The sequence below is a fragment of the Ixodes scapularis genome, unplaced genomic scaffold (genome assembly GCF_016920785.2).
Source record: "Ixodes scapularis isolate PalLabHiFi unplaced genomic scaffold, ASM1692078v2 PGA_scaffold10__122_contigs__length_95168666, whole genome shotgun sequence".
In the NCBI taxonomy this organism is placed as follows: Eukaryota; Metazoa; Arthropoda; class Arachnida; order Ixodida; family Ixodidae; genus Ixodes; species Ixodes scapularis.
In genome coordinates, this window is record NW_024609836.1 from 36219446 (window position 1) to 36242768 (window position 23323).

The window sequence follows — 23323 nt, forward strand, 5'->3', positions numbered from 1 at the left end:
CGTAACCAAGTGGGGCGGTGATTTCGGTCTACTTTTTAGAGAGTCAAAAATTTCAATAAGAAAAGCTTTTAATAGCAGCGATCGTTTGCTGGAAGAAAAGTTTGCATCGATATGGAATAGCGGTACACCGAACGACTCAGGGTCCGTGAAAAATGCAAGCATATCGCGAGAGATCAACATCAACCAATATATAATATATATACAAATTGTCCCCCCCCTCCCCCCCCAAAAAAAAAAATTACGTTTTTTTTTTTAGCTCAAAAATAATTTGCGCGTCGCCGAACGCTCGTTCTGCCATTAAAATTTAACGCTAGAGGTCCGAACCAAATGCTAAAGTTTCAGCACTTACCCTTATTCTATTCAAAAGTTAACAGTAATTTTCTAAAAATTGCAACGGGAAACTGGAGGCCGACTCAGCTCTCGAATGCATGTAGCCCTATGGCGCCGGAAACCAAAAACGGGCGCCAATAGTCCCCATTTTTCCACCGAAAGTTTCAGCAAATCAATTAAACACTTTTGAATATGATATCAGTTTTTGCTGAAACGTTGGCTCTGGTTTGAACCTCTAGGGCTACATTTAAGAAACAAATGAGCGTTCTTTTCTTTTTTTGAGGGGGGGGGGGGGAGGAGAACAGCCTGCAGTTTAGAGTTTCGTTCTATGCCACGATACATAAACTGCAACCATCCTTATCAATACACCGAAGTTCTACTCCTCCGTGGCGATGCCGTATCGAGATTCCTCGGCAAAGGACGCTTCCATTGCCCTGAGGCGCTCGTAGAACTCCGCGGAACTGAGGGGACCTCTGGTGCCTCCAAGCTCCTCTGGCAGCATCTCTTCGGGAAAGCGGTGATGCAGCTTGTGCAGGTCCCATCCATGAAAGTGGATCTGGAGTTTTAGAAAATAAAAAATCATGAGCCATTCCACTCTGTGAAGGTGAATGATCAGCTGAGCTGTTTAGCAGACGACACAGACCCGCCCCGAGGAGCTCGAGGAAACTAGACACGCGCGACGGGACCGCCACCCCGGGAGAGCGGAAGGAAAGGAAACTAGGCACGCAAGCGCTTGGAACGGCGACAAAGAGAGGGCGGTACGAGCGCAGACGTGGCCGACGCGGGTCGCACAGCGGCAAATCTTTGTGAAACCTTTATTGTCTACCTGAGAGCCTGCTGATCATGAAAATGGTGCCTATTGATAACTAATCTACTGAATAGACCTATTGCTAAATTACCCGAGCATCAAGGAGAATGCGGGGGTAGTGTTCCACGCGCCGCACGTGCCGGGGTCTGCAGCAGTGACTGTTCTAAGGCAAAAGACATCTCGCACACGCGTTCGTCAACGCTTTATTTTGGTTATTTACTTCGAATTTTTTATGCGAGGAAGGCGTTCACGTGCCGCGCGTGTAGGGGTGTGAGCACAGGGTTTTTAGTCACTGCACACGAAAAATCCACGGAACACTAACCATAAACAGCTTTGCTGTAAACATTCCCCAAAATCTTAGAAACCACTGGATGGCTACACCGTGTACTCTGTTCACTTTAAGTATGGTGCCTGGAAGGCGTCTCCGACTGGTCTGTTGACCGCGTCCTAAAAAGGCAGTCTCTCGATTTTCGCCTGATGACGTCATAAAAGTGCCACGCTATCGCCGGCCGCGATCCTGGCGGTGTCACAGCAGCGGTGCTGTACGTGACAGACGCCTGTTCTGCTGCGCTTCGCTCCCCAGAGTGACAGTCCACGGAAGCTTCGGCAGCGAGGAGTTGGGACGCCGCGGCGACGACAGCAACACTCGCGTTCGCCCTTGCTTTTTGCCAGCGTTTCTACGACAAACCGCCAGGATCGCGACATCCTACAGTATAGACGCTTTCAGGCCGCTGTGCATGGGCGCCGCCATAACTGACCTTCAGTTTTTATTCCCTCTTATTCCGTTCGCTTCACTTCATCATTACCACAGCAGGACAGGTCATTGCCATTTTAGGTGTTACTGTGTCCTCCTCTCCAGCATAGGCCTTTGTGAAGATCCATCAACTCCCGCTTCACTGGCTCGGCATCTCGCAAAGACAAGAGAAGGTCGGCTATGGCGGCTAAATTTGGCGCGCGCTGAAAGCGTCTATATGACACTCCAACGTTTGCAACGTCATTTGTTGCCGCTTCGGGGACCAGCTTTGATGCACGGGCGGAATATAGGACGCTAAAGCACACTCGTCGAAAACGCGTTCGTCTGCTTCTTTTCCAGGGGTCGTGGTGACGTGAGATCGCCGAGCTCCGATTGGCTCTGTTCGGCGAATAGTGGGTAGGCCTCGAGGCAGCTTGCTTTGAGGTTTACCCACTATCCTTCGATTGGAGCCAATCAGAGCTCGGCGTCTTTCTGACGTCACCACAACCCCCTTGCAAAAGAAGCAGACGAATTTGCGCTCCGAATAGGGTGTCACAAAGTCATTCAAGCAGCGTCAAAAGTGCGCCGTCACGACGGCTGTCATCCTCCCCGTCGTTGCGTGCTATCTCACCGACTAAACCTATATGACGCGCAGTAAATGCGCCGCGAGTATGTGCCTTTTTTTTCTTTTGTACGAGATTGGCTCAGCCGGTGAAAGCGAAACCACAAAGACAACCAACGCCGTGACGGAGCACTTTTGGCGCCGCTTGATTAGCCACATCGAATCCTAACGTCGACTGCGGTAACGCGCCAGATTACAGCCGCCATTACTCTTCTTTTGTCTCGCCGAGATACTGAGCCACCGAAACGGGATTTGGCGAGACTCCACAAAGGACAATGTCGGGGACAAGTGCACAGTAGAATCAAGGCGACAATATCCCGGGCTGCTAGATGTAATACTAAAGTGAAGTAAACAGAGGAAGAGGAAACAAATAAAACTGAATGTCGGTTGTGGCGGCACCCATGCATGGCTGCTATAAAGTGTCTGTGTTGGCAACGGTGGAAGGAAAGAGGTGTCTGAACGGCACCGCCTCGGCCAGGGAGCGAGTGTATCAAAGGTTCGCTCGGGTACCGGGCGCGAACGCCGCCAGATGCTCAACGGGACTATAGGGGCTCGAAAAGCCGCCCCTTTTCCCCGAACAAGTTTTCAAGCTGCGCGCTACCGCTCCTCTGCGAAGGCCCCTAAATCGAGAGGGTCCCTGTCGGGAGACGAGCAAAGCCCGAGCCGACTTTCACCATCCCTACTGGTCTTTTTCGGACACCTCTCTACTCTTCGATCGTGGTAATGGCTATACATGACTTGTATTAGCGTATTAGCAGCTCATGCGGTGGCCTTGCTGCTGACGAATGCCTTCTGAGAGCATACATGTCATACCATCGATTTTTTTTTCTCGGCAAGAACCATTACCAGCGTAATGCAATTACGTCACGTACAAGCTACGTGTACCTTTTGTGTCGGGCGGTAGCTTGTGGCACCTAGGTAACAAGTAGTGATGGGCCGAACTTTTGCCGAATCGAAAGTTCGGCATCGAACCTTGGGATTCGGCAAAGCCAAACTTTTCTAAAGATTCGGCAGATTCGGCAAAAATACATTGTTACGGGACTTAAAAAGTTTTCCTGGTGAAAAAAAAAAAATGCGGTGGCTTAGCTCGGCTATGCCAGGATATCTGTAGCGTGAGCTTATGCGCACAAAATGAGAGGCGCTATCAAGCGGCTCCGGCGCAGCGTCAGACTTGGCTACTGCGCAACGGAGGCGCACAGCTAGGCACGCGGAAGCGCCAGTGCGTCTGCCGCGGCTATGACGTCACTCCTCTGGAATGTGCAGACCGGCAAGGCGGGCGCGGCGGCGGCGGAGCGCGCGGTGGCGGCGGCTCCGGCGCGCCCGCTGTGCGCCGTGTGACGTCACTGCTCCTCGCGCATGCGCAGCACGGAGAAAGGCTCATTATGCGAGACACGCAAAACTGCTCAACCTCGGCCAGTGTAGCTCACGCTACAAAAGGTTTTATGTTTCTTTTTTCTTAAATTAAATGCAACATGTAATGCATATTGAAACAGTTATTACTAAATAAGGTGATATTCTACAATATAATTGTGTCGGTGTCGCTTTTGTGTGTTTACTGGCAATTTTATTGACTGCTTAAAGGAAGGGTTCGGTAGTAGCGAGTGTGGCGCAGTCAGGAATCACGCTACGAGACTTTCGGTTTGGAGGCGTAATCAGCGCAAGTTTGTAACTGTGTGTAGATTGTTAAAATGAAGACAATAACACTGCGTTCTTGCTTTCTCTGGGAGTCATCGTTTCGTGCGCGAAAATGAGTGCAATGATTGCTGAGCCTTCCCCAGATGAGATAAAAATATTATTGCAAATATGCTTGTTTTTCGATTTGAGTCCGTTGACGTAAGTTTTGCATGAAAGTGTGCGTCCCATATTCGCAACGTCTCGTTTCTAACCTTTAAAATGCCGGTTTCTTGTGATAGGACACACACGGACGTTTAGCAAGATGGAGAGAGTTAGGAATGTCGATTCTGCAAATTCGAATAATATAGTTTTGTGTTTAGTTTCAGGCAGATACATGAAAATCTCGAAATAACGCTAATTGAAAAATCAATTTTATTTTGTTCTGGCAAAAACTACTTCTGAGCCGAAAACAGAATTGTTATAATTACGAGGAGTGCTTTAAAGCAATTGTCAGCCAATGTTTAAACTACCTCGTTGCATCACTTGAAATGTCAAATGAAAATCATGTTATCCAGAATGTTCCGCATCATTTGTCACTTACGCAGTGGACTGCGTAAATTATTGGTCGATATTTTATTCTTGAGGCAGAAAATATTGAAGAGAACCACTCTCGCTCTTAAATGCACAGTTACCATATTGCCTCCTCCACACGTCGTCGTAACCACTGGTTGTACTACACTGCATGATGGCAACCGCGCGACTGCGTGTCCATTTGCAATCCATGGCCCCGTCGCGTTCGCGCGCGTGCGGAGGCCTTGGTCGAATTTTTTCCGAATATTTGCCGAACTTTACTTCAAAAGTTCGGCATTTTTCGAACTTTGCAGAATCTGAAGTTCGGCAGACTCGGTCCATCACTAGTAACAAGTCCTCCGCAGTGGTGGATTTTTTTACGTCACCCATTGGAGTCCAGGGGGCGTGCGCAAATGGACACGAGTGCTGCTAAAGAGTTCGGCTGGAACCCGAGATTACTTGCTGCTTCACAGATTAATAATAGCTGGTGTGATAGCTCAGGAGAAAAGCCACCGGAGCTGATATGAAGTATATGCACGCCACGTACAGTTGCTGGCATGATGACAACGTCAAGGCGCCTCCAGCACGCTCTCGTTGCCTCCCCAAGTGCTTTGGCTGCGCGTGCACAGTAAAAAAAAAAAGTATATACTCTAACCAGGGACTCAAACCGTAACCGTAACCGAAACCGAAAACCGTTTAGGAACGAGATTTTTTCTGTAACCGTAACCGGAACGAAACCGTTATTTGATATTTATAAAAACCGTAACCGGAACCGGAACCGTAAATTATTCACCGGTAACCGGCTTTAACCAATATTAACCGAAAAATAAACTATTAGTTTTTCTGAAGTATGACCTGGAGGAGGGATCTTAAATTGTTGTGGCCATTTGACAGAGTTACTGTCAGCGAGTGGTGCATCTGGTTACATATTTCCATTCAATCTGACTTTAGGAATAAGAATACTCAGATTGAATTAGTGGTCGAGCTTATAATTAAAAAAATTCTATATTTCTAAATCTGCCACACTCCTACATCGCTATATGTATTCAGTACGTGTCGCTTTCAGTGTATTAACTAATAAGTTCGAATTCTCAGATGTCCATCCAACTCGGTTCTATCAAAACCACCGATGTTCCTGACATGCAGTAGCCAGTATAAAGAAACGAGGTAAATTGGCCATCATGCAGAGCTGGCGGAAAAGAAAACCTGGGCCCGTTTGCTCGAAGCGCTAACCGCGGCTAAAGTTAGCAGCAGTACCTAAAAGAGGGAGTTTGAAATCACGTGACTGGGGGCTGGGATGCCGGGAAGCATGGCGGCGCCCCGGTGCGTGAGCGCCGCTCGCTTTGTAACTAATATGTCGTTGTAGCTGCACTATCGGGCGCGTTAGTCAGCAACGAATGGTGCAGGAGGCTTTCGCTTTGCCTTACCTCGCTTAAATCGCAAAGCACGAGCAATGACTTCGCGGCATTTGTTGCATAGTCTTTCGACTCTGGCCTTTCTAAACCTAAATGAACGCGATAATTGTCGGCATGGCAACGCCTTTGGAAAGCGGATTGCCTTGACTCAATCGATCGGATATTAATAGTACACAAAAGAAGACCAGCGTCCCGCCCCAACAGACCTTTTTTTAAATTACCCAAGCATCGAGAAGAACGCTGGAAGTGTAATTCTATGGTCCGCGCTCGCTGTCCTTCCTCTTATAAAAGATTCGAAGTAAATAATCATTATAAGACTTGGACGAACGCGCGTGCAAGGCAAAATTTGTTTTAGACTTTTTCCTTTAGAACGATAGGCCCGTAGCTCACAAGTTTTGAGCAGCGCTGCAGGCGAGCAAAATAGAATATTTGGCTCGCGTTTCGAACATGCATCAATACGCTTCCCCACTAGAGTTTTTTCTTCTCAGTTCCATTCTAAGTTCCAGCTAGTGCCACTAAATAAGCTACGCTTCAGAGTAACGACACTTCGCCATATTGTGTCTTAAAATCATGGTTGCCCGTTATCTGAAGCTTTATCTGAAATCACAGGAAACGCCTTTCCGCCCTCCACAAATGTTTAAACAGTTCGCGAAAGAGCAAAGCAATATTTCATGACCTTCCTAACACCGAGTCTAATGCTGAGGAAGTCGCACTTTTGAATGATGACGATCGGCAGTTACGTCTGCTCTGCATACAAGCCAAAATGGCGGCGCCCACAACTATATAGGGGAACGGAGTGCCGATACTCTAAGCGCAGCTCATTTAGTGGCTCTAGTTCCAGCGTAGCAGAGGCTACAAGAGCGAGCTGCGAGCTTTCCGCGTCCCTGCCAAGCACGCGCGCTCGTGCAGTGCGAGCATCGTTCAGGATGACGCGCTTTTCCGAGTAGCTTCGGCTTCACTATCACGTAAAGTGAAATATACGTGCTCGCGGAAGCTGTGAAAGAAAGCAAATATGAAAGGAATGTTTAATGGAACGCTGCGGCCATAAGCAGCATAATTCTGTTCTTTTTTTTTTAAACTTTTTTTAGACGTTTTGTTACCGCACATCTACAGATGCTGACAGCTGCTTGTATTTGAACGAGGCACGTGCAAAATCGAACGTTACAGCGCCACACGGATGATGCAGCCAGCAAAACTTGGTCGCGTCTTGCGTAAGTCTTCCGGACGCGCTCGCGCCCCCTGCCCAAAGCAACGGGTATATTACTACTGCATACGCCAGCACGCGCAATGCCTGCAACTACACTCGTAGCATGCACCTCGGTGCTTGGGAAATTTGTGTGCTATCAAATCAATACAAGGCCGATTGAGTCAAGGCAATCCACTTTCCAAAGAAGTTTCCATGCATGCCGACAATTATCGTGTTCATTTAGGCTTAAGAATGGCCAGAATCGAAATACTATCTAAAAAATGCGGCGAGGTCATTGCTCATGCTTTGCGATTTAAGTGAGGTAAGGCAAAGCGAAAGCCTCCTGCACCATTAGTTACTGACTAACGCGCGCGATATTGCAGCTACAACGACATATTAGTTCCGAAGCGAGCGGCGCTCACTTTGCGGGGCACCGCCATGTTTTCCCGCATCCCTACCGATCCCTGTCACATGATATCAGAATCCCTCTCCTAGGTACTGCGGCTAACTTTAGCCGCGGTTAGCGCTTCGAGCAAACGGGCCCTAAAGCCCCTGTATCCTGGGAAAAGTGGCGCCTTCATTGTTGTGGAAACGCGCGAGACACGTTCAGCGCGCCACTTCTGGAAAGAACATGGCGTCTGAAATCTAGCTCAGTGCTGCGCTGTGCCGCCTTGACCTTCCCAAGGGATGCACGTTGCACGTGCCTCGTGCATCGACGCACTTTGCGCTACTTTTGAAACATGAAGGGGCTTTAATGGGCCCTGCTGTTCATTAATAATGTTTATGTTGTTCATTTAGTGTGAAACGTGTCACGAGTGACGATTTTGAAACAACACAGAAAGAAAAAAAAAAGTCAGGGGTTTGACATTGGCGTTTTGTATTATATATATATATATATATATATATATATATATATATATATATATATATATATATATATATATATATATATATATATATATATATATATATATATATATATGCTCGGGCTGAGAGTGGTGGGAGGAGCGAGGAAACCTCAGAAGGGTGTCCGAGTTTTTTTCTTTTCCTTCCCGCGCCGAGACCCTTCTTCAAACCGAGTGGCACCCGCCGCCTAAAGCCCCTTCATGTTTTAAAAGTAGTGCAATGTTCGTCGATGCACAAGGCACGTGCAACGTGCAGCCCTTGGGAAGATCATGGCGGCACAGCGCAACACTTAGCTATTTCAGACGGCATGAATTTCCCAGAAGTAGCGCGTCGCACGTGCCTCGAGCATTTAACAACAATGAACGGCGCCACTTTTCCCAGGATAGAGGGGCTTTACCGTGGCCGGCACTGCCACGCCTCTCAGCTTCTCAACATGACAAAAGAAAAAGCCAGGGAGAAGGATGCCTCCTCGTCAAACGCGCCAACGCGCCACCCTCGTCCAACAGACATGGGATGCAATTTCTGCCTCCTTCGCCTGAACCTTGGGAGCTGCCCTGCTTCCAATCGTCGATGGCCTGGCCAATCTCGCCCCACACGGCCAGCAGTCTCAACAGTCTCCCTCGCAAAACTGTGAACGCGAGCTATTCGAACGTCGGCACGGTAAGCTCGAACATCCACAGACGCGCCGAGAGATCGCTTCCAGCATCGCCGGAGGCCTCCCCCTGCCACCGCCGGAGGTATGGCTTCTACGAGAATCGTTTCTACCAGAGCCACCAGCGCAATCCAACTACCTCTGATAGAGCCCCCACCACCCATGCCGGAGCGAGGGTCCGTCATGCCTACGACATTCTGAGCGACCTCGCCCAGGACACCATAAGTTTCTCCACGAGAGATGTCCATGAGATCAGGCATCTCCCCCGCCATCGGTTCTACTGGGATGACATGCTCCCTGAACGCCAGCACCTCATTTTCGATAGACTGGAACTCTTCCACGTCGTCGCGAGAGGGAACTGTAGGACGGCAGTCCTATCCCAGACGTCGAGGATTAGAGTCTGAGGTATTCAGAGAGCTCCCCGACCAGCTACCCAACCAGCCTCGACGCGGACGCCACACGCCTCGTGCTCCCGCGCACACCTGCTACCGCCCAGACACCAAGTCGAAGAGGCCCCCTAATCGTGAGTCCGGCAGCTACGCTGAGTCTTCGAAACCCACGAGTGCCGTCATCGACGGCACAGTCGTCTCCTCGACGCTCCTGTGCGTTTTTCCTGTCGAGGACATTCTCGCCCATGCTCTTTGCGAGGCTGGCGTCTCGGCCGACCGTGCCCGAGCTTGATCTTGGATCGAAGAAAACGACCCAAAGGATCCCGACTCGACAACCACCGCCACCGAGCGAATCCTGGAGTGGCTCAGCAGGACCGACAGTCATTGAGCCCCACGCCGATGACGGCTCCTTCGACACGTACGATGGCAAGGAGGAAAACCACACCAACACAAAGGAACACACTACAGACAAACAAAGCGTCGTCGAAGACTCTCAGTCGGACCAGGGTAGCACTGCCTACAAGTCAAAAGCGACGGGACCTACACCGCCAGTCCACTCGACCCAGCAGGCACCTGAAGTCGACTGGGCAGTGTTTAGTGAGGCAAGTAGTTTTCACGGGCCGCCCGACTACGGCGGACTTTCCATTCGCTGCACGAAGGCTTCTTGCCTCACGGCCCGCCCAGCCCAGCTCTCAATTTTATTACTTCATTCCACTTAGCAGTATTTTACTAGTGGATGGCTGTAGTTCTGTTCCTTCCTTCAGTGAAGCGAAGACTCGCCTGCATGTATGAGGTTGAAATCAACTGTAGCGACGAGAAAGTGCGAATGGTTCTTCCAGCATCAAGTGGGAACTTTCTCAGGGTAATTGTTTATAAATGGTGCCAAACAACAGAGTAGCGGTGTTTATTTTAATTTTTATTATATAGAACGCGATGATCCCCGAGAACTAGAAGTAACATGTATGCTCGGGCATCAAACTTAATAATGTAAGTAGATGTAGTGAACAAGAGTTGGAGCTAGGAACGTGTGCAACTTCTGACCAATTAGAAGTATTAAGACGTTTCTAAGTTCCTTGTATTTCACGTTATTGGATATCTGAGACTACTTTAAACAGTTTTTTCTAAAATGGCTGTCTAGCATTTCAATTAGACAAATTATTGGAAAAACCGAAATAAACCGGTTTTTATGAACGTGTAACCGGTAACCGAAACCGTAAAAATTAAAACCGTAAAAAACCGAAACGAAACCGTTATCAACAGGAAGCGGTAACCGTAACCGTAACCGAAACGTTATATTTTTCGGTTTGAGTCCCTGACTCTAACACCCCTCGTCACATATAATGCATCCCAAAACTTCAGTTCGAGGTACAGCGCACTGATGTTGAACCGACGCTACCAACTTTCACGAGCGGCTTGGTAGCCGAGTTGTACAACGTATGAAAATAGCTAATCTGACTGATTGTAAAAAAAAAAACAAAAAACAATCGGGGTTTTCTTGGCCCTACTGCAATGCCTCAGTGTTTTTTTAATACGTTAGCATGAGAACGTTCGTTTTGAGAAAAACCCGGCGGTGTCTTTCGTTTGTCAGTTGTCGCGTGCGACGCTCCCATTGGTCCGAAGTTCTGACGTGAGCATGCGTCAACCACTCACTCTCTCCCCGGCGCTGACAAACTGACAGACACCACTGGGTTTTCGTCAAAACGAGCCCTTTCGTTTTCGGCAAACTCACGCGCACAGCTGGTGTGGAGTCAGAGAGGAGGAGGTGCCGCGCAACACCTCCTAGATAACAAAGCCAAAGTGCTGAATTAGATGGCTTAATCAGAGAAGGCCAACGCTGGACACAGATTGGAAACAAGTGCTACGCCAACGCTTGGCTTCGAGTCAAGTTTGAGCCGAACGTTTATACTACCGTCGTGTCCAATCTGCACTCAGCGTTAGCCTCCTCTGATGACGCCATCTTATTTAGCACTGCGCCCTTGTTATCTAGCAGGCGTCGCGCCGCGGCGCGATGGAATGAGGGCGTGCTCAGTTGCCGCCTGCTGTCGCCGGTTGTTCTTCGCTCCGGGATTTCCGTAGTTGCGGTGCGTGGGCTGTGATGTGTGTGTGTAGTTGAAACGAGGGATCCGGTTCACTCGACGAGTGATATAAATGCGGTTCCTTCCACAAGTGGTAAGGGTGTGGTTCCTTCCACGAGTTATATGAATGACCGTATCCAAGGGCGTCACGTACTCTGAGAGACAGAGTACAAAAAAGGGTTGAAAAGAATTACACGAAGATCCATTGGTGGAGTTTTGGGGAATCCGTTAGCATTTCTCATGGGAAACGCCACACATGTCGCCCTTTGGGAAACGCTAGCACTGATCCCGTAACGAGACAAAAAAGAGGCAGCGAAAAATAGAGGAAGCGAAAGAGAAAGCCAAAAGAAAAAAGTGAAGGGGTCAGCGTTAGCGTTTCCCAAGGGGGGACGTGTGTGGTGTTTCCACGGGTCATGCTCACGCATTCCATAAGAATCCATCGATGAATCTTCCTGTAATTTTTCTCGAACCGTTTTGTTCAAGCATTCTTCGTAGTAGTTACGCTAGGGGTTTTAATTTACAAACTGCTTAAACCGGATTTTGTCATACGCGGATGATATGGCGATTGTTTTTGTATGTGGCGCTCGAGGGCGGGGCATCTTCTTGCCGATCTCCCCCTGTCAGTGATTCTAAGTGAGGCGGTACTGATCACCTTTGAGAGAGCCGTGGAGTCCAGGAATGGTGTGAATATTTTGAAGAAAACGTTGAAGATGTAGGATTGCTTCACAATGTCCCAGCGCCGATTCTTGATAGGGTAGCCGGCCTGGTCGGGAAAAGAACAAAGAGGCAGTTTGGAATGGCTTGTTGCAGAAGATGCGTCTTATAGTGAAACGGAGCACTTTGCAAATCTATCAGAGAGGAATAGTTCTGTTTTGGATTATGTACGCGGCGAGATTTTATCCGCCACGTACAGGACACGTGTTGAAGTTTGAGACGATGCTTAATGAAGCAGCAGGTTCATCCTGGGGTTACCCAGCAAGTCTAGAAAAGAAGAGCTGAAGTTTTTTCTCCCGAAGCTACCGATCACTTGAAGCAACAGGAGGCACGGATTTCTTGAAGCAGAGGACAATACTAGAGCACTCGGCTTAGAGGAGTAAGGTTGCGTGATTCCTTGGGAGTCCGTATCCAGTAAAAGGAGCCTCTCCCAACCCCGGCGGCTCCATGGGATCTCATCGACCTTAACCATGCCTCTAAGCCTGTGCCCAAAGACATCAATGCTCAAAAGCTTCAGAAAAGGAGAGAGGATCTTGCGCGACAACACATTAGGAAGCGGGAAAACTGCTATCCCACAAGAAGACAACGGTCGCTTATAACAACGCTGCTGTTACGAGAAGTGGCTGGGCGGTCCCTGCTGTCTTCTGGTGACAAGAGCATCAAGAATGGCTGTCTGAAGCCAGCTGCCAAAACGTGCGACAAGGCTAAACGAAACACCAGGGATCGTGTGGTATACACGGATGCTTAGGTTGTGCTGGAGGATCTGAAGAGACTCAAGCCTACAGCAAGTCGTACGGTGGCATCTAATTTCGATAGAGCGTTGGCCTTTCACCGTGCCTACGGTTTCAGGATCAGCATTATACGGATTCCCGGGCACAAGGACATCCCGGGCAACTCGTTGGATTATGAAGCGGCTCAGAGGGAGATGCGTAATTGAGTATCCTCACATCTCCATCCCTCTCGTGTGGCTCCGTGGTGTTCGGCGATTCACCCTGCAACTACGGACGGGTATGGGAGGTCGGTAGGGTGCCTAGGGAACGTAAAAAGGTACTGCTGCAAGCTGCAAAGGTTGGTGAAAGGGACGAATACCCAATCCCCCGAAGGGCTTTTTAAGCGCAAGCAGATGGTACTTCTTCGTAGGATCCCATTCGTTAGAGCGGTCACGCTGTAATTCAAATGCATCTTAGACTTAGCTCAACTCAAAGACTGAAGCCCTTTGCCGCAACTCTCCCCCCCCCCCCCCCCCCCCCCCCTCAATTAGAGGAGCGCCCTCAAACTACCCCACATCGAGTGCAAGGTTCTGCCCAGTCAAAGAGAAGATTCCTGAAAGTCTCTTCATGAAGGTGAAATACCCTCGAGCCTCATAAATTGCACGCATCCGGCTGGGGACTTCCGACGAAGAACTAACGTTGTCAGGTCGCTCTTGGCTTACGTTGCCGGGGATGGACTGGAACACTCCATATGAGGATCTTCACCGCCTCAATCGTCATCTCAACGTCATACAGAAACGAAGATGCCAGGTTAGGGGGCCATCGCATCGCTAGAGTGGAGACAAGTTCCCGATCTCTGGTAATTTTTGTGTAATTAACATTCCGTCGAAAATTTAGTTTTTACTTCGCAGAAAGCTCGAACCGACGGAAACTACTTATACACCGTTTCACTTTCGACCGCAGCCAATGCTAGGATCCCATAGAGATCATTAAGAAACGCCAAAAGTACAACGTCATGGCGGTAGTTCTTTTATTTATTTGGGAGGGGGTAATATTAAATAAAGAAATCAAGCATAAAAAAAGTGCGTATGCATGGTCACGGCGCATTTCGCTGAGGACAAGACCCCAGCAGCAGTGGGAATCGTACCAGTAATCGTGAGAGGGCCTTGATGCGGCTGGCCGGTACGTTGGTCATGTGGTTGTAGCTCCAGCCGTCCATGTCGAAGATCATGCACAGCCCCCGCAGCTGGGCCGATCTCCTGCGCATGGTGTACTCGAAGCAGAGCAGCAGAGCACGGGCAACGTCCAGAAATGGCACCTGTGACGAGTTCGTATCGTTTCCTCGAAGCACATTTCGGGGAAGCACAATTTGTGGACAAGTTTTCGTAGACATACGATTTATGCCCGCACGTTTCGTTGACACTGTGATGTTTCGTGGAAACTTGTTTCGAGGACACATGATACTACGACGTTTCGTTTATAACATTTGTCTTTTTTATTAAGAGGATTGTATTGGATTACTGCCTTCATTTAGTTCCCCAGCAGACCTTAACTTAGTGTCACTGAATGTTCCGGTGTACAGAAACTCCCAAGCTTTGCTTCAGAACTGATTCGCGGCGCAGCAGTCGCGATCCCCCGCATGACCCTGCCCTGTAAGGTCGAAGCAAAGCGCGTACAGTGTAGCGTTCGTTTTCGTGGGAGCTCTTCAATCCACGCTCCTGGCCTGTGGCGACACTGGTTTGTTTTTATTAAACGAAGTGTCTAGCGTTACGTCCGACGTAACCCAAGTTACGTCCAAATCTCCGCCTTCCCTAGGTTCATGGGGGAGAGAGAGGAGGGCGGGGGGGAGGGGAGAGATAGGTATACGCGTTTCAGTGCTCCGTCCGGACGTAACGCTAGCCACAGCGTTTATTAGGGAGTTTTTGTAGATCGTTTTCGCCGTCCCGCAGGGCCCTCCGCAACCCGCTACGATAGCGGGAACTCCACAGTCAAGGCTATCGGCGCGCAGGCGCAGTAGCAACTTCTTCGTTGCGGAACGCTTAGCGGAGCTAGGGGGCAACGCGGTGTACGAAAACTCCCTATTAAAGAGGCGGTGCAACGATATTCAATTGGAAATTTTGTTTTTCACTTTACGCAAGTGTACAAGTCAAGAAGATAGGAGAAGCTCCTTGCACAAGCGTGATGCGCCGGTTTCAAATCCCTCCGCAGTCGAAAGAAAAGTTCACTGGAAACGCTCCTTCTTCCGCTTCAATGGATAGATAATGGCTACAGAGTGATGCCAACCTGTCTCTGATCCCACTTTTTAAGAAAGCGACGTTTGTATTCATCGGAGAGAGAACCGAGCCCCTGAAGGCAGCCTTTGTCTCCATCGGAGGGGGAAGCTAATCCCCGAAAGTCGTATTTGTTTCCATCGGAGGAGCAAAACTCTAATCTACCTCTCGTGGCTTCCACAATGCTAAGTCAAAGTCCAAAGATAAAACAAATATGTACAGGAAGGCAAGACCCTCCTCGCGCGTTGGCCGCGACGTCACGGAAACTATGGGACGCTGTTGGATGCGGAGGAGGAGGAGGGATATATGATTCCCTTTGAGGGGCATTCGCCTCTACCTTCTTGACTTGTAACCAACTATAATGGAACCCAACTAGTAGCGCCGATATGTTTCGGTGGCGCCCTCTTATGGTTACCCTCCGTGACGTCACGACTCGGACTTGCCTCGCCGTGACGTCACCAGTTGTTATTCTGGCTACTTACCATCGGGTGCAACGACGAGTTCGATGGTGTGTTTAAAAAGCACAGTAGAAGCTAGGAGCCATCGCAATCCCAAACTAACACCGTAAAAGTTGACAAACTGACAGTGCTCATATGCCCATGGTTTGGCCAATCGTGGAAAGCCGACCACAGCAACGTTTTTGGCCGCGCACAACGCGAATACTGCACGCAACGCCATTGACCAAGAAACCTGTTTGTTCCGGTGAAATTTCAAGGATAAAAGCGAGAGTTTCCCTTCAATCTCTCTCTCACAAAACTTGATGACGTAGCCGGAGGGTCGCAGCACTCTCCAGTGACGGTATTTGAATGTGGCTCATAGATTGGTCCCGAGCATTGCGTGAGCACGCGATATGTCTCGTGATAATGAATAGCTCGTAAAGCATTCGGGTAGTGGCTCGGGCCTAATTGCGGCAATGAGGACAATAGCCGAACCCCAACAATGTCTGAAATCCAGAGCGGGTCTTGTGCCTTGTCAACCCCATTTGGCTGCGAGTTGAGGGGGTGAACACTGCACGTTTTCCTTAAATTCTTTTTTTTTCTATGACGCTTGTTGCTGGGGAGAAAAACGAACGCGTGTTCCATTGGTCGTAAACTTCAGGGATTCGTTCTAAGCGGTATTCGCGCAAAGTGCAACAGCTGTCGCACCGCGCCTTTAAAGTAATTTCATTCGTTCCGAGCGGTGCGTGACTTGCTCCTTTCTGTCTCGTCTCTCTCTCTCCCCTCGAAACTCATTGAAGTCGAGTGGCAGGCTTAGCGTCGGAGGCGTAGAGTTTCAAACGCAGCACCAGCTCAACCGGGGTGAGCAAACGAGCCGGCAATCTTCTTTGGTCGACCAGATTAGCGGCTACTTGATATTTAAAAAAAAAATCAGTAGAAACTTAACATTACCTTACGTTCGGTCCTAACTCATCGATGCCCAGAACTCCCACTCGTGTGTACCCGCCAGGCACGTAGCCAGGGGGGTGGCCCATGGGCCCCCCCCCCCCCCCCCCCCGAAACAAAAACAAAATCCTGGCTACGTGCCTGGTACCCGTCATAGCCGTGGTAACGCGGAAACGTTTTGTATATGCGCGTTTTTTCCTTTTTTTTTTTTTTTTTTTTTGGGGGGGGGGGGGGGCGATTTATAAAATGGTCGACTGATACCGTCCGCCACGGATTGAACCAGCCAATCAGAACTGGATTCTGCGGGATTTACTTCCAGTAAGTGGACTGAATGGAATTCGATACTCTCGGAACATTCAGTGACTCTACCTGAACTATAGCAGAGCCGCATAGGGAACTCTGATAGCGCAGACAAAAAATATTTAGCCCTAATCCCAGGCTTCCGAACAAAGCTCGCAACGCAACCCCCCCCCCCCCCCTCTCGCTTCGCTCCGCTTCGTTCGGGAGGAAATGTAATATAATTTTAGGCCCAAGCTTTCACAAAGCCTCGGTGGTTCCGCCAAGCTAGGGTTCGGCAAACTAAGCTATCATCTGGACTCCGGCAGCCAAGGCGGTGGGCACAAAAAGACGCTTTCGACGAAACGTCACAAGGTGTGTCGATGGGGCGTCACGGTGTCAACGAATCGATATGACGATGAAACGACGCCGCTCGACGAACTGACCTGGGACGGATTCCAGGAGCCCGGGCGCAAGACCAGCACCAAGCGTTCGCCGGGGTCCCTCTCAGGGAGCAGGACCATGAGGTTCCTCAAGAAGACGTGTCCCAGCTGAGAAGGAAGCAGGTTCCTGAACAGGTCCCGCTCCTTGTGCCGGTTCACGTAGTAAAGCTTGAGTGTCCGGAAGGCGCGCTTGGGATCCAGGCGGTCGAAGCGGAGAAAACGCAGGAGGAATTCGTCCGCCTTGTTAGCGTTCAGCGATCTGTCCTCTGCAAGGGATGACGACATTTTTTCCGGACAAAAAGCCATTTTGTTTCGTGTTTTGTACCTTTCAACCTTTTAAGGAGTGTTCCTTCGCGCCCTGGAAAAAACATAAAGAATTAAGTAATTTACGAGTTATTAGTTCAGCCATTGATTAACTGATTGATTGAATGAATAAATAATAGTCATAATATCTTTATTTCTCATCTTAGTGACGGAGGAGGTTTGGAGAAAAAAGGCTGAAAAATCAGCTTAACGAGCTCCCTCCTACCCATATATTGTACGACTAAAGTTTAATAAGGCAAGCGGTGCACTACGTACATTGTACACAGACACTGCACCAAACAAAATTCTAAAAACAAAATTCTAAACGGCAGAACTCGGCGTAGTTTCGAGATCGCCGCAACCCCTGCGCAAGAAGCAGACGACTTGCTCTCCGCATCCCTGGGGCAGACTTGTACGTAGTTCAATTACTCTACTTAAGTTAATGTAGTTTAACTACTTTTCTGAGTAGTTTAGTAACTTCCAATTTCATTTTTGTTTCGGTAATTAGTAGTTTATTTAATTACGTTTTCCGAGTAACTTCTGCTCAAACTACAAAGTAAGTTCGACTTTTAGTGGTAGGTTTCTCATCAACAAACATTCCTGCACAAAAATCAATTAGTTGTTAGAAGATCAACTAATATTTGCAAAGAGTGAGGAGGAAGCATGTAACGTAGCCAAGAGGGAGGGGGGGGAGAAAATCGATGATCCAAAACTTTCTAAAATTTTTACGAGCCCCCCACTGCAACAACCCTGCTATGAGGCGCGGGGAGTGGACATACACGTCGCAAGTGAGGTCGAGCAACTGCGGGATTAGCGCCGAAGGCTGGCGTTTCTTTGTGTCCCGATGCTCAAGGAGGCGACGCCTATGAACAAAAAGCTTGTCCTTGCTTCTCCCCAATGTACGAGCTCTCGTAGGAGCTCTCAGGAGGTATACGCACTACGTCCTCACTCATAGGAGGCAACAAAATGCAGCACTTTCTTTAGAGCTCATCTGGTGCTCCCGTAGTTAATGTTGTACTTGAAGAATTGCGTGCTAAAGGGCAACGCAAAAGTGACTTCTTTGCGTTGCCTTTCCTTTCAAAACTCATAATATGCAGGTTTTGCAAAATTTGAAGATCGTTCGAGTAACCTTAATGATGCCTGCACGTTTTCTACAAGAAAAAAGCACAATCAATGTTGGAAACTTCTTTATGTAAGTGGTACTTGAAGTATTACTGAAACTATGTTTAGAAACCTTGCACTTTACATGAAGTACATTTTCTGCGCATCTACTTGTAGTTTGCTAAATAATATTTTCTGGTACTTTCCAAGGAAAGTACAACTCCCGACTTCAAAGTACGTTCCCAAAATTTAAAAACATACAAATGACAGCTGTGTGTCATATCCTGTTTTTTCTGTCTTTGTGTTTTAGTTATTTCTAAAGTTCAAGCTGATACATTTACTGGCAAATCGTCACGTGAAAATGCGCTGTCGTCTTTTGAGACGTCATTTGGTCATATCACTGGGTGAAGTATAATCGGTTTAATACTAATACAAATAAGTGCCTTATAAGTTTAGTGTTTTAAATAGTTCGTCGGCGAGGGGAAAACAACTAGTTTGTGGCGACTTGACTCTATCCAATATTTGCCGCCATTTCCAAAAACAAAACAAAAAAAACTAATGCATTTCCGATTCTTCTGGAGCAATGCAAACCAGTTAAATGAAGAAAACACTGTAAATGGGATAAAAAGGCAGCATGAAATATTGTGTTAAAAGTACTTGTACTTTAATTCTAAAGCACGTTGTATTGACAGTACTTCAAGAACTTTGCACCCGGTGTACTTAATACTTTACTAAAGTATAACCTCTCATTTACTTTGTACTTTACTTCAAATACCTTTTAAATTTACTTTACGCAACACTGTAACCAAGTAAACACTGTTTGCAAAATCAAGCTCAGACAGTGCTAAACCTGAGGGTAGAAATGATACATCCGCAATACCTCGTTGATCACAACACTTCACACGGCAAAACAATTATGCACGCAGAAGCAGAATCAGCTACTAGAGGGGTACGTAAACGAAATGACGTGAAAGCGAGCGCTTTACCTCTCGCTTCAAAATCGGCCAGCGAGGAGCGCATTGCGTATCGCGTTCGTGACGTCAATTGTTCCTGCACTTTGTTTCTTAGCGTTGCCGCTTGGTGAAGTCAACGCGCGACAACCTCATCTAGTAGTAATATCCGAAGACTGTACGTCCTATGGCAAATAATGCATAGCTTCGCTGGTCACGTCATTCGCGGCCATGCCGGTATTTTATGTGCCCAGAGAGCTCGGCTCACCGTGTTAGTTTCATAGCGCAAAAGTGGTACCTCGAGGTAACCAGTAAGTAGAAAGAAGCGTCAGTACCCAGCAATGGCGACACCTGCAAGCTATGTAATGGCGACGTGCGCGAGCGAAAGCGTCGCTGCGATTGGCCTTCCAGGATTGGTCAAACGCTCACCACGACGTCTTGACTCTTGAGTAGGATTATTTCTGCTCTCGTCGACAGAAATAAGCGTCGCACTCTCAACTCTCACGGTGTTGATTTAGGAACGTGATGGCGCCCACTGCGCTTTTTACGCACCATCAAATTTGTCGCACGCTACTATTAATCTTGGACGTGACGTTAGCGATAGCAACCATAGGAGGGCGCCACCGAAACACTTCGTCGCCAATATATGGTATTCACTGGGTGCCTGAGCGGTTCCATGTCTGAATGACCAACGAGCCTAAATACCCAAGAGGACAAAAGATCCAGTAGTGGATATTCAGGCACGTTGGGCATTCCATCTCAGTTTGACCTTTCGTCTCGGATATCCAGACTCGTTGGACATTTCAACTTGCGTGACTCATCGAAGGAACACGCGGGAAAAGGATCGCGAGGTTAGGGAGAAGGAGAGGCCGATGCGTCAATTCTCAGGAAGAAGGGTGGTTGCGCTTTTTTTTTTCTGCCTCAACGGAAAGGTTTCTGGCTAGATTTTTGGCTTGTAACATTTTTCGATCACTTGTACTAAACGATTTGCAATAAAAAAAGGCATCACTTTAGACAAATGCTGTGTCACTTGTAGAGTGAACTACAAGAAATCAAGGATATTTTCCCAGTTCGTTAGCTTTTTCGAAAGTAAAACGAGCAGGGTAGCCCTTTTGGAGGGGTTGCTCCGCTCGGGGTTTAGGGGCACGGGAAGCCATAAAAAGGCAAGGATGTTTGGAATCCGCGGTGCACCGTTCACCACCGAGCCCGAAAGGGGGTTAGGTAAAGCACCATAAGAAAAAGGGCTTTGCTGGGGACGTTACTCTAACAGTGCTGCCGGGAAGCTATAACCAAGTGTGGACCTGAACGAGGGTATCTGTCACCACCCAAGGTTTACCCTTGCCGTCAAAGAAGGTGAAAGAGTAAAGAAAGACAGAAAAAAAGGCAAAGGTAGGAGAGCAGAAGAAAGGCGACTGACTGAATCATCCTGGTCGGGCCAAGCCTGGACACCCGTCTACAAGAAGCAGGGGCAGAAGTGGTATATTGCCTCGCCCTGGGAGCCCCAAAGTGTCGAAAGACACCCCGGGTTGAGCTGAATCACCAGGATCTCCTTTTTTGTACATGGGTTAAGCCACGCGCAACCAGGCCCGGATGGTTGAACCTAGATGGATCGGGGTTCGTGGTGACACAATTCACCAAGCACCTACTATAGCAGGTGGCCCCTGCGTGTGGGTAGGGGGGCCCACGTGGCTGGGGTCCGTGGCAGGGTTGGGCAGAAATACTCAAAAATGTATTTAGAAATACAAATACTGGGATACATTGAAATAGTAGCTAAAATACTGATACTAAGATACATCTGTAAAAATTTATCGCGATACGTATCGGAAATACATTTTAAAAAGAGGCAAAAAGTATTTGGAAATACAAATACAGGAATACATTTTAGGGAGGGCAGAAAAACAAATACAGAAATACTGATAGTGCAATACATTTTCCAAATTTTTTGAGACACCAACTGAGATGAAGCTTGAAGTTTGAAGTGGATGTTTTCGATCCCGAAATTACTTTCCTGTAGGCTTGGCACTTTGCCTTGAAGGTTGTGTTTTCGGACGACAAGGAGTCTTCAATGGGCCCAAAAAAACGTTCCAGCAATTGCTGACCGCGGTCCCTTCCATGACATACTGTCTGTCTGACGAGGAAATCCTGCCAACATTGATCACATGATGTCACGGCGGAATGAACTAGTAGTCTTTATCTGTAGGTGTGGCCTTGAACATGAAACTTTACCACGCTGCTGTATGAAAGGACAATGCGCACTTTCGTTGTAGGCTACCTAGCTGAAGATCGTGCATGCAGTGTCTTTTGGAATTTTTGAAAAAGTGGACCACCTGAAGAATCTTGGAATACATGTCTTATCTTCTGTATTACAGTTGAAAAAACGATACGGTAGCATCCCTGTTCTGAAGGTCCTTACTACCGACCCTCCGCCACCGACGCACGGATTGCAGTCCTCAAGTATTGTCTAGCATTATCCAAACAGAAACCTCGTGGATTACGAGATGATATTGCCGGCACAGGTGCGAGTTGTCCAAGAAACGGCGGTCTCGAGACTAGTCGCGGGAGTACGTAGTCTGGGATGGCACAGCGATGCCACTTCTGGCCTCCTTCTGGGTTTCGGATCACCAGAGCAGCGGGTCACGTTCACGTCGGCTGATGACGTACCCTTGAGCCGCGCAATATTACGGGCGCAGCCGCAGATGCATTCGGATATGTGTTAAACTTCACAGCACGAGTCTTCCTACTATTTCAAGTCAACCACCGCCTGGCTCGTGCTGCAATGGAATGTGACTCAGCTTTGCCGGCAGGGTGTACACTGTACGCTTAGGCGAGAGAGACGGTTAGCAGCGAGCATTGGATGCCAGGAAACAATGACTCAAGAAATCCCTACCTAAGGACCTGCGGCAGAAGATGCTCTGACTCCACTCCTGGCACGCCACCTGGTTCGAGTTTCCGACTACGCAACACTTCTCAGTAGAGAGAAGAGGACTAATAGAAAAATAGTTTGCAGAATCAAAAGAAACCTTGGTCAGCATAGTAACAATACCCCAGCATCTCTTTGACTCTGGTGCCCTTAGAAGTAAAAAAAAAAAAAGCGTTCAAACTTGTTTTTTTTTTCGGGGGGGGGGGGGGGAGAGTATTTCTCAAGAAATGTAACGAAATACACTTGATCGTGATTGTATTGCGATACAAAGGAACATTCAAAATGTATTTCGATACAGGAATACAGATACTGGTGAAAAAATTGTATCGCGATACAGAAATACAGATACGAAATGTATTTCTGAAATACTATCGCGATACATTTGTATCGCGATACTGCCCAACCCTGGTCCGTGGTGACACCACTCACCAAGCACCTAGCACCTGCGGTGCGGGCGCCCCCCGCGGGGTGATCATAAGTTTATTTACGCACCGCTCGTGCTGATTACCACAAATGAATACGCCTGTATATCGCACACCAGGAAGGAAACTTTTAAGAATCTGGAATGTCCTTCTTCACTCCAGTTAATTAAATAACGAGGGGCGTGTTCGTTAAACGATAACTGCCGCTAAAAGAAAACAACCACACATTTGGCACACATATATTTTATTCTTTCAGCGTCAACTAATTCAAGAACTCAAAGCTAGACTGAAGAAGAATCTGCAATTCCGAAACGTTTTCTTCCCGTTTCTGCGATCGCCCAAGAAGATCCAAACTAACGGCAATATTGTTTTTACATTCTTACTTTTAAGTATTGTTGTTGTTTTTTCTCCCAGGTTAGTTCATTTATATGATTCGACCCTGACATCATCGCACCGTATCAATGGTCGTTCCTACATGTTCTTGGCGAGAAACACGAACTCGGTGGTGCGAACTGTATGCTGCATATACACT

At 48.1% G+C, this 23323-nt stretch overlaps 1 protein-coding gene across 1 annotated transcript; it reads right to left on the reverse strand.

Moving 5' to 3' along the window:
• Positions 1-706: 706 nt before the first annotated feature.
• On the reverse strand, positions 707-17401 carry LOC115312632 (alpha-tocopherol transfer protein-like). Its single transcript, XM_029971492.2, has 4 exons — positions 17099-17401; positions 13872-14042; positions 11953-12063; positions 707-886 (listed from the first exon to the last, which is right to left on the reverse strand). Exons 1-4 carry the CDS (start codon positions 17399-17401, stop codon positions 707-709), a joined length of 765 nt encoding a protein of 254 aa, XP_029827352.2.
• Between the last annotated feature and the right edge of the window lie 5922 nt (positions 17402-23323).